Source organism: Podarcis vaucheri, assembly GCF_965113315.1.
Source record: "Podarcis vaucheri genome assembly, chromosome: 1".
NCBI classification, from domain to species: domain Eukaryota; kingdom Metazoa; phylum Chordata; class Lepidosauria; order Squamata; family Lacertidae; genus Podarcis; species Podarcis vaucheri.
Window position 1 is genome coordinate 69672424 of NC_138759.1, and position 14988 is coordinate 69687411.

The 14988-nt window shown below is 42.2% G+C and overlaps 1 protein-coding gene across 2 annotated transcripts in view; it reads right to left on the bottom strand.

Annotated features, from left to right (window-relative positions):
- The window catches only part of MICAL2 (microtubule associated monooxygenase, calponin and LIM domain containing 2), a 152360-nt gene that overhangs the window by 3328 nt on the left and 134044 nt on the right, over nt 1-14988 (bottom strand). For both annotated transcript variants that reach the window (XM_082192795.1, XM_082192794.1), the window contains 5 exons: nt 11571-11665; nt 6787-6879; nt 4999-5092; nt 2400-2499; nt 644-713 (listed from right to left, as the gene is read on the bottom strand). In XM_082192795.1, the coding sequence (XP_082048921.1) occupies nt 677-713; nt 2400-2499; nt 4999-5092; nt 6787-6879; nt 11571-11665 (419 nt within the window). In that variant the 3' untranslated portion in view covers nt 644-676. The remainder of the gene's footprint in view (nt 1-643; nt 714-2399; nt 2500-4998; nt 5093-6786; nt 6880-11570; nt 11666-14988) is intronic.

Sequence of the window (14988 nt, forward strand, 5' to 3'; positions counted from 1 at the left end):
CCCGCTGCCGCACAATTTCTGTTCTCATCCTGAGGTAAAGTTCTCTTAACCTGAGGTACTTCCAGGTTAGCAGAGTCTGTAACCTGAGGTACCACTGTAATAAAATTCTTCATCATCTCCTCTGTGAGAGTTCTTAGGTGTGTGTGGATGTATTTTAAATGTATGGGGTGTGCGCAGAGTTTGACTCTGCAGCATTCATTTAAGATTGTGCCTGTAAACCAGAGGTGACTGTATCCTCCAAACCTCTATTGGAATTATTTGGTGGCAGAAGAGACCCTCCTTTCTGCTGGTCACTTGCCCTTCTCTGCTCTTAAATCCATCCGCTTATTTTATTTTTTAAATCATAGTTCAGTAGTTGCACTCTTGTGGTCTGTTTATTTTTCAGCAGGACCCGAATACAACTTTCAAACTGCTTTCTAAATTTAGGGGAATTTAGAAAAAGAAATCCCCTTCCTGGGCTTCAATAGTGAGTGAGAAATAAATAAAATAACTCTGGCTATCGTAGGGATTGTACATGGCATGTCTCTCTAACATGCCCAAACATTCTTAAGGGACATGTGCATCTAAAACTCAATTGACTCAGTAGGCAACAATATCTTGCAACTTTCTCTTGCAATGCAGTTAGCTTCAGTACTTTGCTTACCATCAAGGTCATTTCTCCCTCTCTCTTCTCCAGTTAGTTCTGATGATCCTCGAATTCCAGCTCTTTGGCTCTGGGCATGAGATTAACAGAGGCTCAGCTATCAGTCTTTAACATTAATATTATCGAACAGGTGGTATCAAAGCATTTGCCCTTTTCAGCACGATTAAGAGCTGGGCTAACTAGGTCCATGTGGCCAAGTGCCTTCCATTCTCTTCTGAATCACTACCACCACCGAAATATAAATATCAGACCAATGGCAGGAAATCTACGACTGAAAGTAAAAGGCTGCTCCACGCATTATGTAGGGGAGCACAGGAAATCACCCTACTCTGAGTCAGGCCAATTGATCTATCCAGCTCAGTATTGTATGCACTGACCGGCAGTGGCTTTCCAGGGTTTTAGGCAGGAGACATTCCGAGCCCTACCTGGAAATGCCAAAGATTGAATCAGCGACCATTCGCATACATAGCAGCTGAGCTAAGGCCCTTCCCTAGGGTCAGTGCAGTGCAGTGTTTGAAGTTGTTAATCAGCCCAGAAGCTTACTGATTAACTTTGGGCCAGTCTCCACCTCTCAGCCTAATTGTGGGATTGTTGTGAAGAGAAAATGAGATGGTCCTATATATCCTGAAAGAAGGGTGGGATAAAAATGTAAAATAAATATGTACAAATGTATTGTCCACTGTTCTAGGGAGAGGTTTGTGTCATTGTCCCACCACATTGGGTGCTGACACAAGCTAGGGCCTTCTCTGTGGTGGCACCTGGAATTCAAATGCCTTTTTCCAAGAGGTGTGCATGGCACCAAAACTTATTAGAATTGCAGCTCCAGTATAGGAGCCACCTATTTTGCTCAGGCATGTATGCATAGCCATAGTCAGGGGGTCAGCTGCCCCCTCCTAAATCAAGTAAATAATAAAAAAAATCTTTACTAAAAGTAGAAATTGTAGAAAGATTTTTGACAGGTGTTTCTGAGCACTTGGGGTCAAAAGAAGGTAATTTAAAACAACTGTTGTTGAAACATTTCATTCCAAATCTGCTAGACTGAGCCAGACAGAGGATGATGACAGGTGAGTGTCCTGCCCCCCCAACTTAAATCCTAGCTAGGTTAAATATAGTTAATATTTAATGGTTATAATTGAATTTACTGCTGATTATCTCTTATTGCTGTTGGCTGTTTTATTAGATGCTTATTTCTTTTACTATATTTTATTTTGGGGTGTTTTAATATCATTGTTACCCGCCCTGAGTATCCTATGAAGCGTTGGACATAAAGAAATGGTTACTGAGCAGTGAAACTGTTTTCCCCGTGCTCAAAATGATACATCTGCACATCCTCAAGTTGTGACAAATTGTGCGCAGGTGGGAGTCTTTTTCTTCCAAGGCGGTAATCTGGCACTTTTACCAATTTCCAGAGGATGAAGTGCCTAAAGGCCCATAAGGATTCATCACAGGAAAACATATTCTCCATTGCTAACAGTTCTTTAGCTCAACAGTAAATATATGTTTAAAACCAATAGTAGCTTTTGCGCTCATTTATTGTAAAACACTTCCACCTGCAAATGCCAATAATGTAAGAAGGAGCAGTACTCTATCTCTGTACTTTAATGGCGATATGCTATGCAAGGCGTAATGCAGCAATTTAGTTCAATAATGGGCATCTGCATGCATCAGGAAGAATATCCTCTGCCTCGAACAAGCGAATATTCTCCCCATCTCTGATATTTCCGCTACTAATGGCAAACAGTGAGTTCTTACTTACATGATCAGCAGTTCAGATTCATAGCGCATTAATTTATTCTTCTCCAATACCAGCTCAAACCATTCATGTAACAGCTGAGTTTCATCTTGTGTGCTTGAATCTGTTTAAGATATTAAAAAAACAAATTTGCAATATCTGGTTTTCCTCCCCGTGATAACACTGCCATGTCCCCCCAAAAATCACATTCTGTAGAGACCGATTAAAAAATAAAAAATAAAATGGGTTACACAAGCACCAAACACTACAATAAAAAATTGCTAAACTGTCAGCTAAAATATGTACCGGTAACAAAAAAATGGTTAATGCAGTAGGGAGTGGACCCACAGACTGGGAAATCCCACCAAGGGTCAGGAGCAGTCTTGGAGCAGTTGATACAATAGCACTTCTGAAGCTCAGTGGGCATGCCCCTAAACCACTGCCCAGATGTTTGGAAGGCAAACAGAATAATGATAAATAAAATAAAAATGAAACAAGCTTAGGTACAGATCACCCTCAACCTGGTCTGTTTTCCAGTAAGAGTCCCCATTAGTCATAGGACTGAGATTATTTCTGAATCTTCTAATGCATGAATTGTTGCTGCCCTAATTGTGAGATCCTCAAAGCTTCATTTTGCTCATCAGCCTTTGGAGCACTTTGTTTCGCCCCGACACATGTTCTCTTCTTATTCAGTCCAGTAGCTAATGAATAAACTCCCACCAACAAAAGAGCCTTTCATTCCACACTCTCGCAATTATTAGAGGGGAGATGCATTAATGTCACGGAAGACTAGTGTTTGCAGGCCTGTCTCTAAATTCAGTTATTCAGAACCTTTTGCAGCTCAATAGTATTGCTTAACTGTGATGATTTTCTAATTACCGTAATAATGCCTATTAAATCGCCTGAACTCCATAAGCACAGCCCTGCTTAAATACAGCTTAACCTAATAAGGGCTGGTCATTCATTAAAGCAATAATGCACATTATTTTTAAAAGAGTGAGTGAATGGCAATGTAACAGCTGGAACTGCCCATTTGACAACATAAATATAAATAAGCAACCCCACAAAATTAATAGGGTTCCTGAGTGGTTTGCAGAACCTATGAAAAAATTGTGCACGGGAGACTTACAGATGAGGAATAATCACAAACTGCCCCAAAACAGCTCCCTCTGTAGTTGTCTACCAATCAATATAAATAGGAGGGGGCCCAACCTTAATAAAAGGAATTAAATTACAACGGATCGGGAAAGGAAACGGGAGCTTCAGTTTCTCCAGACACACCAAGTAGGTGAGAGCATGACATTTCTGAAGCAAAGTAATTAATTGTCTACTATTGAGCTCCAGTGGACATTGAGATATTTAATGTTGATTTGAATGTGATGCTATCTGCATACAGTTACTCCATCCCTTACCACATGGCCCCTCTGTGTGGCAAGCAGTTTCTTTCCCCCCTGCCCACACACACTGGTCATGGCTGGTGTCCATTGGGGCTGGTAGGGCTGAAGGCAGGAAGCTCAGCAGTAGAGGAGCAAGACCCAGTGAAGGGCAGAGTTCATCCTCTTCCCTGCTGAGTACTACAAGGGCAATACTGAAATACAGGAGGACGAGGATGACAGCCAGTGTGACTCAACTGGCTGTAAAATCCAGGCAAGTGGATCCAGGCTGAGGTTAGTGGGGTAGTGCCCCATTTGCCCTAGTGAACACACACACAAAGTGCATGGCAATGACATTTGGTGGACCAGGAGTCTTCAGGTGCCATCTTGAATAAAATATTGGGGAGGGGGCAGGTAAGTCCCACCGTGCATAATCGATCACATGATGTGGTGCACGCACAGCATTTGAATGGCAATGGCCTGTCAAGCATTTTATTGGGGAGTTTCCAAAGGGACCTCGGCCTCTAGGAGTTGGCTCCTATGTCAGGTGCCAATAGACCAGTGCTTTGTTTTTCTGTTGCCATTATGTGTAAGGAGTGCTTGTTGCCATTGATTCTCAGGTGGGGAGATGTGGGGGGCTGGGCGGAATTGCTCCCTTAAGTGTTATTTTGAAGACTGCATTGAAATGAGAGAACACCAGCACAACATAAATGTTAACAATGGAACAAAGAGGGTCTGCCTGAACAATAACAAGACAACAAGCAAGCAGAAGCAGTAGAAGAAGAAAGGGGGAAAATGAAGATTCTGTTTCCAGATTAAATAAAACACTGTAACCAAAATCTGTGCTCTTATACATTTGTTATCATAGATAATGCATGAGTTTTATACTAAGGGCTAACTCACAAAAGAAAATCTGAGCTGAGCAAACTGAAATCAAAAAAATTGTCTGAGGATCTCCCTCTTGTGGCCAGGCTGCTCTTGAATGTTAAACATTTCACCTCACTGCAGGCTGAAAATTCAACTGTGATCAGGGTCAGCTTGCAGTCACATGCATCAGACTATAGCTTCCAGGGAAATGTTTTAACAACAGTTTCCTCAACCCCAGCTCCATACTTTGCCCATCAGATCTATACCAGAAGTTGCAAACTGAATAGAAAGCTAAATTCCATGAAATTTTCAAAACCAGATGTACAATCACCAGGAAAGCTAGCATATTCTTCGGATAGCCTCAGATTTACTGCTCTGTTTACCTGATTCTCCTCGTAGTTCCCTCTCGAGCTGAACACCATACACCTCCAGAGCTCGCTGCTTCTCCTCCACTTCTTCCAGTAGTCGCTGGATAGCCTGGACAGATTCATACATATGTTTCAAGCAACAAATTTGCCAAAGGAGTACTTAGGAATATATGATGGGAAGCAATTTATAATGAACTTAAAAAAGTTTTTAAATATACTTTTCCCAAAAGACCTGAGGCCTTTTTGCTGGGAATTATGGGTAAGGAAATAAAAAATGAAGATAAAAAAATATTTCTCTATGCCACCACAGCCGCAAGAATTATGCTGGCACAAAACTGGAAAACAGAAAATATACCTAACGTAAGTGACTGGCAGGTCAAAATGATTAACTATGCCGAGCTAGATAGACTAACAGGCAGAATACGAGACCAAGACGACCAGAAATTTCAAAAAAATTGGAGTAAATTTTGGAAATATATTGGAACGGATATATAGGAGGAACTGGCGGTATTAGAAAAACTTTATCAGCTAATAAGTATAAACTTTAATAAACTAATTACGCAATCCGGGATTTATTTGATACTTACCAAAAGGGTGAAGGGAAGTCAAAGGCTAAGTAGAGCCTAATGCTTATATTATTTTTTTTGTATGATTGTATGCTTACTTTTTGTATAGCATGAAAATAGGATGAAAAATTTATGTTAAAATGTCTATTTTTGTATCTGTTTGTCTTTTTTTTTTCCTTTCACAAATTCTGAATAAAAATTTACTTGCAAAAAAAAAAAGGAATATATGAAGCTACCATATTGGTCTGTCTGAGTCAGTGTTTTCTACTCTGATTGGGCATATGAAAGTCACAGGCAGGGACTGACTGTCCCATCCAAGAAATGGTAAACTGGAAGTATTGGGGGCTTTGCTTTGGAGCTTCAGCATTATTATTATTATTATTATTATTTATTAAATTTGTATACTGCCCTTCATCTGGCGATCACAGGGTAGTTCACAACATACAGTATCCAACACATGTCGGTCACTGAGCTCTAGGCATCACTGCCGTTTCCCCAACATCATCTTAATCACCTAACAAATATTCCTTTTAAATACAGGCAAGTGAATTTATCTGAATGGCTCTGGCATATGAAAACAAACAAACAAAATAATATTTGTTTGTTTGTTTATACCCCACCCATCTGATGCCAGGGAGAAAAAGGAATGGCAGGAAAGGATTTGGGATCTTATAAATACACCTGCATTGTCCCAGACTGGCAGTATTACCAGATTCCACCCTGCGTAAGTGTTTTGGGGGCACTATATATGTAGCTATGATAGCTGGTAAACTTCTACTCAATCTGGGAAATACAACATGCTCATTCGCCACACCAGCTCAAGAGAGACAGGGGCTGCATATTAGAAAATCACAGTTTCCAATAGTTAAAAGTATATGTGGCTGTAACCACCATGAGTTATACGGGTGAAAACAAAGAACATAGATGACTGTATGGAGGCACATCAAGGGGAATGGGAGTCAGAGAGGACTGTGGGCTGTGTATCCGCCTCAGGCAATGCTATTTTGGTTTCACAAGTTCTTAAATTTACCAATCAGCCACCACGAAATGCATTTGGTTTGGCTGCCAGTTTTATGCAGTGCTTCTTTTTTGTAAAATAAAAATGAGGTGCCAGTACTCATATGTTGATAAAAATGCCACAGGTGCCAAAACAAAATGAGTGCAATGAGCAGTAAATACACTATACCAGTGAGTACCATCACAAAAAATGGTTCTATCGAAAGGAACTCCTAATGACCTGTGCTTTATGGAGCCTCTTTAGTTCCTCTTGTTTAACCAGTTGCTTTGTTTCCTTTTCCAACTTTCTGTTTCTTCTCAGAGTTCTTTTTGTCTACAAAAAAGAGAGAGGTAATCAATACTTTGTACTTAGCCGCAGCTTTTCATAGACTTTTCTTTTAATGTGGATGTTAAGTAGTTTTTGACTGTGTTGGCCAGGCACATTCCGAGCCATTTGTCCTCATCAATAGGGACCTTACTGCAATCTTAGCTAGGCATTAGCATTTTCTGTCAATAATGTTCCATCAATGAAGATGAAACTGCACATCTGTAAGACCAAGACAAATTATCTTGGTGACTAAAAAGTAACTCTAGGGAGTGCAAAGTTGCCACTCAAATCTTGACCTACTTGCTATATCTGCAAAATGCTAATAAGTCAGTCCATTGCGGAAGAAGAGGAGCATATATTTTGATGAGAAAAGCAGCCAGGATTCAGATGACAGTTTGGCCTACTAGGTTTATGAGATGATAGTTTGCCATGCATGGAGACGCTCACCAAGAACGAGATGTAGATAGAGCAATACCTATTTTGAAAGTGGGATAATTGTGGGGAAAACCATGTGAAACAGTAAATAGAGCATGAAGAGCTTTCAAACTGAAGGTCAAAGACTATTTGCAATTTAATAACCAGACTGCTTATAACTTTATAGAGTTTTCCAAAACACACAGAGGCATGATTGTGCCAAACATGTTTCTTTTCATGTATCTATCCCTTTACATATTGTTGCACACTATCTCTATATCTGAGTGTTGTGAGATTCCAGGGGTCCTGGCACTTACCCAGGGTTTGTGTGTCCTTCAGGAATTAGGCACAGCAGAGACTGTGGTGTCTTTATGATATATTTATATACAACCCACATCTAGATGGAGGGATTGCAGAACATTCACATCCTGTGAGCGTCTGGCTTCTTCCTTAAGGATAGCATTGGATTCAAAGGACAGCAATAAGCCATCTTCTGTGTCTCTTAGTTCTAACCCGTTATCCTCAGCTCATATGGAGTTCTGCCTCACTTTCTCCTTCTTGCTGCTAATTGACTCCAAGGACCTCCCACAACCTACATCATTCAAAGCTGAAACCATAAACCTAGCCCAGGCATAGGCAAACTCGGCCCTCCAGATGTTTTGAGACATCATCTCTGTCCACTGGTCCTGTTAGCTAGGGATGATGGGAGTTGTAGTCCCAAAACATCTAGAGGGCCGAGTTTGCCTATGCCTGACCTAGCCTTTGTATCTGCCCATTAGCACCCAGCAAAGAAGCACACAGACTGGCAGTCTTGCCCTCTGATGGTTTCCTTGATAGGCCATGACTGGTCTTTGTCCCCGGCTAATAGCCTATCCAGCTAGCTCTGTGAGCTGGCTTGGCTCATTAGCATATCTAAATTTGGCAATGTTTAATCAACACTTGATTAATTCTAACTTCTACTAAATCCAGGAATTATGGGGAGAATCTGGCCCTCAGGAATTTAGGGGAATCTGGCCTCCCACAAGCCCATAACAATATATAAAGCAAAGTTCACTCTCCTGGCTGCTTTTCCCCTTCAGGGTTCCAAAATTGTCTCTTGGCATTTGTTAAGTGTAAGGCAATCCTGCTGGATCAGGCCAATGGCCTATCCAGTCCAGCATCCTGTTCCCGCAGTTGCCGACCAGATGCCTGTGGGAAGCCTGCAAGCTGGACAGGAGTGCACACTGCCCACCTGCAGCTCCCAGCATATGCCACTGACAGTGGAGGTAGAGCACAGCCGTTATACACATATTTGTGTAGGAGATGCTTGGAAATGGAGTGGAAAAGGTGGGAGACAAACCAGCTGGTAAAAGATTGCCGTAGATAGAACACCACTGCAAATATCAGCAAGAACAAAAAGTGCATGCCTGGCTCCAAACTCAGCCCAGTTAGCATCACCAGCAAAGAACTTGTTCTCAAGGCACTGTTCTCCAATGGCACAGTTGAAACCCTGTGCCGTCAGGGCCTGTCTTGAATCTTGGCAGAAATGCATCCTTTTATACTTCTTGCACTAGTATCAGTTACAGTACGTGTAGCATACTCATCACTTTGGCATCATTTTCATTTATTTTCTAGTAAAATATATCCAAAAAAGAAAAATACAACAGTATCTACGAAATCACACAGAAGCAATCCTCTTTACATCACTTGATTTATACTACTTTTTGACTTGATTATAACCTCAATTCCAGCTGGGGGACCATGCATTTTTATTTGGCTTAATTATTTTCCAGCCTACAGCAATAAGGAAGATAACTGGTTTTAACTCTTCCAATCTACGTTTGGTTAATTTTATTCTGCTTGTTACTCCAATAAACATGTCATTGCCACATGGACCAATATACACGTTAAAGCCATATTACTGAAACTATTAGTTTATTAAGTTTGTAACAGCTTGGGACCAGTTTGCTTGAAGGATTGCCTTGCCTCATACGTACCTCCTCAATCACGACAATCTGCAAAATATTCGCGTTTGCAAGTGCCACGTAATGTTCATTTCTCATTTACAAGAATCTAGTTTTTTAGTGTGGCAGTAACCATGCTCTGAACTCCTGGCTATATTATCACCAGACAGGCACCCTCACTGTACTGTTTTAGATGCCCACTGAAAACTTACTTCATTTCGGCAAGCCTACCCAGACAAGCAATGTGGTTTGGTGGGATACAACTAAAGAGATCTTTCAGTAGAAGCCTTGCACAAAGACTTCCCACTTGCACAGTGGGGGTTTCTCTCCTCTCCTGCCCCATGCACTCCTAAAATCGGCTCAGGTGGGGCTGGGGGGGGGTCAAGAGAACCCCCAGAACAGCACAAGAAGGGAAGAGGGGGGAATTGTGAATTGTTCCATCTGCCAAGTTGAAATGTTTGCGCAGACAAAAGCATTGAAAGAGGGGAACAGTGAAATCCACCCACTCTGCATAATTGGTTTCTAATTTTATCTGTATATTTAAGTAAGTATTTTACATTTATTTACACTATGTTATGTAAAACACACACACACATATATACATATACATATACATATACATATACATATACATGTATATATATTTGAGGCAGCATGCCTTTGAGTACCGGTTTGCAGGGAACCAGAATTGGGAAAAGCATTGTTGCTCTCATATTCCACTTGTGGGCTCAGAGGCATTCGGCTGGCTGTTGTGGGAAACACATCCCTAGACTAGATAGGCCTTCCGCCTGACCCAGAAGTGCTTTTTATTATGTTCTTTTGACGATGGTGTTGTTGTTATTACATATGTTAAGTATAATTATTTAATTGGCACAGAAATGGAAAATGCCTAAATGTGTATTGCTAACTCTGGGGACATTTCACTGCACTCTGTGGAAGTAAAAAAGGCAAAGGACCCCTGACAGTTAAGTCCAGTCACGAACGACTCTGGGGTTGCGGCGCTCATCTCGCTTTACTGGCCGAGGGAGCCGATGATTGTCTGCAGACACTTTTTCTGGGTCATGCGGCTAGCATGACTAAGCCGCTTCTGGCGAAACCAGAGCAGTGCACAGAAACGCCGTTTACCTTCCCACTGGAGTGGTACCTATTTATCTGCTTGCACTTTGACGTGCATTTGAACTGCTAGGCTGGCAGGAGCTGGGACCAAGCAATGGGAGCTCACCCCGTCATGGGGATTCGAACCGCCGACCTTCTAATTGGTAAGCCCTAGGCTCAGTGGTTTAGACCACAGCGCCACCTGCTATGGAAGTAGGGGCGTGTAAATGGAGAGCCAGTGTGGTGTAGTGGTTAAGAGCGGTAGTCTCGTAATCTGGGGAACCGGGTTTGCGTCTCCGCTCCTCCACATGCAGCTGCTGGGTGACCTTGGGCCAGTCACACTTCTTTGAAGTCTCTCAGCCCCACTCACCTCACAGAGTGTTTGTTGTGGGGGAGGAAGGGAAAGGAGAATGTTAGCCGCCTTGAGACTCCTGAAGGGGAGTGAAAGGCGGGATATCAAATCCAAACTCCTCTTCTTCTTCTTCTAAATGAAGCTCTCCAGGAGCACGTGGCCTCAGGCTATAATGGAGGCTGTAATGGAATCCTGGGTAAAGTTATTTTTAAGATATTGAGCCTGTGCTGGACAACACAAGATATTATATAGAATTATTTGGATGTATCTTTGCTGTTTTTGTTCTGTTTTGGAAGAAGTTCTGCAGGTAAAGTTTTGAATAATATCTAATGGGTCTGGACAATGTTTCATTCCAAAAAGAGTCAGTTTTTATGCATCCAGTCGCTTCAAACTCTGCAGTATTAATATTTGCAATAATATATTTATTTATGCCCCACCTTTCCCCCTAATGGCACATGAGGCAGCTTACTGATAAAAACAAGAGCCACTAAAAACATCTGAAAAAATCAACACCACAAAGAAGTTGGCAACCCGGCAGTGTCATTGGCGGAGGCTGGAAGTCTTATTTGGGCATTAAGTGGTTTGTAAATTAATAAATAATAAGAACAACAATTGCTGCTGTGATTTCTTCACTGTGGCTGCCAGCACTTGTTCATTTATTACATTGTCCTTCCAGACTCTCTCTCCCTCCCTTTGTCATTTTGGCTAGCTGTGATTATTCCCTGGGGACCCCATTGTCTGAAGTGGGGCTCCAGGCAAATACCTGACCTCTTGTGCCAGTTCTGTGGATGAGAGGAACTATTGTAATGCCCTTTGGTTCTTGACACTCAGTAGTAAATCACAGAGTTCATTTTATGCTTCCAATATGGGGAGGGAAGCATTGAAAACGTTACCTTGCGTGGCAGTGAAGACCTGCCTTCTAATTCGCTGTCAGTGGATGAAGAGTAATAGTCAACGACTTGTTTTCTGGCAGGTAAATGTTCAGAACCTGAAAGAGGAACAGAAAGCTCAGTGGCGCAGGCAGTATTCTCAACCTGGGCTTTAAGTGGATTTTCCCCCCATAGCTTCTGAGACTGCACCTGCCTGCGGCTTTGCAAGGCTATACCTAGCAGCAATTTGGAACACTGGCTAATTACATTAATTAAGCTTTTGGCAACTGTTCAAGGCCTTCACTGCTTGGCAAGTCCTTGGCCACAGCTACCCTTGCAAACATATCAAGTTTTATGTACGAATCAGTTAACTCCTACTTCCATTGTACGACGGCTCAGGCTTCCATTCAAAAAATCAGATCTGTTATTAAAATGCATATCTGAAGTTAGCCGTGTTATCTAAATGATTGTCTAAGGCTCACCATGTGGGCTAATTGAATGCACCAAGTCTGAGCCAGCTCTTAAACAAATTACCCTTATGTGGTTTGTAGCATCTGGCACCCATTTTTACTCTGTGACATCTGCTCAGTGTAAAAGAGCTGGCGTCAGAATGTCTGGTCATATAAAAAAAGTCACAAATATAATCAGAAGCAAATGGGCTTCACCGAGGAGGTTTTATCACACGGCCTCATGCAACATAAATATTTCATTAATTAGGCCTAAACAAATGTCACATATATATTTTCTCTCCCTCGCTCAAGATTATCACACTGTGTGTGGAACAGTAAATGCTGTACATAATGAATACACACACCACAATTATGCATTCTTCCACAGATTTCACTCAAACTGAAAGTTCAGGCTGAGACCTGTGTTCTGAGATTCAAATTGCTTTCAATTTTGGGCCACAAAATTATATTTTTTCTCTTTTCATCAGCATAGTGTTTTAACAGGCCTGTAAATTTCCACATGATTTTTTTTTAAAAAATGGCTAATTCATTTCTTCCTCCTCTCTAAGAAAACAGAAAAGGTACAGGGAACATCTGGTGATGCACTTAACTTGCTGCAGGATTAATGATTAACACCTGGATTAGACTCTGGTCAGACAGTGAGTGGCAAGCATATGCATCCTAAAATGACTGAGGGCTTCTTGGCACAAGCAAGAGAACTGTAGGATGTAACTAAGGAAGTGTGAGGCTTAGTGGTAGAGCATCTGCACTGCATGGCAGAAGGTCTTGGGTTTGATTCCTGGCAACTCCAGGTAGGGCTGGGAGAGACTCCTGTCTGTAACCCTAGAAAGCCACTGTCTGTCAGTGTAGGGAATACTGAGTTACACGGACAAGTGATCTGACCCAATTTTGAATAAACATTCACAAACTTTTTATTGACAATAATTAGTTAAACAAATTAAGGATTTATACATTTTTGTAACATGCAGAGAACAGTATTCACAAATAAACCAAAGACTAGAACTGAGGGAAGTCGTGGAGGGGGTGTTGTGGGGGAGGGTGGGGGGAGGGAGGAAAATGGGGGGGGGGAATTAAGGATGACATGTTTTGTTTAAATCTATACACACATACACACACACAGTGATCCTCCCCAATATGGCTATGTATGTTCATATTTACTATAATCCATTGCATGAATGCAACATTTGTTAGGAAGGACAATGTGGTTGGTAGAGAAGGTTATAGATTTTGGGGATAACTAGAACTAAAATGAGTCTATCCCCTGCTGCCCCGAGGGCCGAAACATTTCTTTTCAAGTGTCCTTTGACACACACAGGTTACTTACTAGGTGATGATTGCAAGGTTACAGTGGTACCTCAGGTTAAGTACTTAATTCGCTCCGGAGGTCCGTTCTTAACCTGAAACTGTTCTTAACCTGAAGCACCACTTTAGCTAATGGGGCTTCCTGCTGCCTCTGCACTGCCAGAGCACGATTTCTGTTCTCATCCTGAAGCAAAGTTCTTAACCTGAAGCACTATTTCTGGGTTAGCAGAGTCTGTAACCTGATGCATATGTAACCTGCAGCGTATGTAACCTGAGGTACCACTGTACTTGTGTTTTGCAAGAGTGGGCACATACCCATGGCTCACTGTGCCTTTTCACCTTCCTGGCTACATTTTACACCAAAAGGAGTTTAAAAACTAAGTGCTGGAGTAGGCAAGGAGCTGCAGGAAGAAAACATTAACTGAGAAGCCATGTTGCTCACTGATCAGAAAAGATGTAAAGAGGGGGAAGGCTCTTTTGTTAAAGGACCTGGAACACTCCTGTTTGGAAGGATGACGCACTGCAACCCCCAGTCCATGATGGGCAAATTTAGGGCTGTGTGAGTGGTATGCCCACACCGGGCACTGAGCAGAGGGGGCACTGTCTCAAAGCCCAGTAAGCAAGGCGTTGGGCCTTGGGAAGGAGATGTGAGGGCTCTGGGACCCTGCCAGAGCCTTGTGCCTACTTCCCAAAGCCAGGCACCTCCTTACCCTTTTTTGGGAAGGCAGCATGGGGGGGGGATTTTGACCTTTGTGCAAAGCCCACCATTGTCCATAAGCAGTCTCAGGCAAATGGTGGGCAGTTGGGCAAAAGGAAAATGGCACCAAGGGTCTTATTGTGTCTCAATAAAACCTGATGTAACCTTTAAGTTGTTGGAGCCCCTGCAGGACTCTTCATAACATGGGTCCATGATGTAGCCACAGCACTGTTATGTGCTGAAGTGGTACCCACATCCTAAAAGTAACTTTGGCAGGATCCCTTCAGTATTCCAACTATACCTCTTTCCACCTCCCTCACAGATGTGGACTTAAACAACCCAGCACACTCCAAGCTCAGTGAGCCTATGAGATTACATTCTGGGATTGGCTAGGCATGTGAAGTTATGTGTGCCAAGACGCACTCATAGTGCTCGTGAATTTGAGTTATGGGCTGAATATCCAAGGCTATTCCATTCCTTTGCCATCTTTGGAATCAAGGGAAAACAACGAACTGAAACAACCCCTTGAAGATGCTCTGCTGATCCAGGACAGCTACAAATCCCCCGTGTCCCCAGGGTGGTGGAGCTAGACCAGATGATGGAAAGCCAAGTGTGCAGCTGAAGGCGGTGACTCAATTCTCATTGGATGGCTTTGAAGGCCAGCTGGCTCTATTAAGCCAGCATTGCACTACTGGAATTATGAGCAAGTGAACAATGAGGGCAAAGACATGCTGTTAACGGGAGCATCCCCTTGTTAACAACTGCAGCAAAATAGGCTTGACAAATGGAGTGTGTGTTATATAAAAAACGGTTGCATTCATGTATCATTACCCTGCTTAATTATCAGCTTCTTTTACTCTGAAAAGCACTGAATTTGATGGGCCTACATGGGCATTTCTCCAAACACCCTTGTGCTCAAAGCTGCTGAAGCATATTTAAAGAAATAAGCTATAATCCTCAAGATACCCTGATA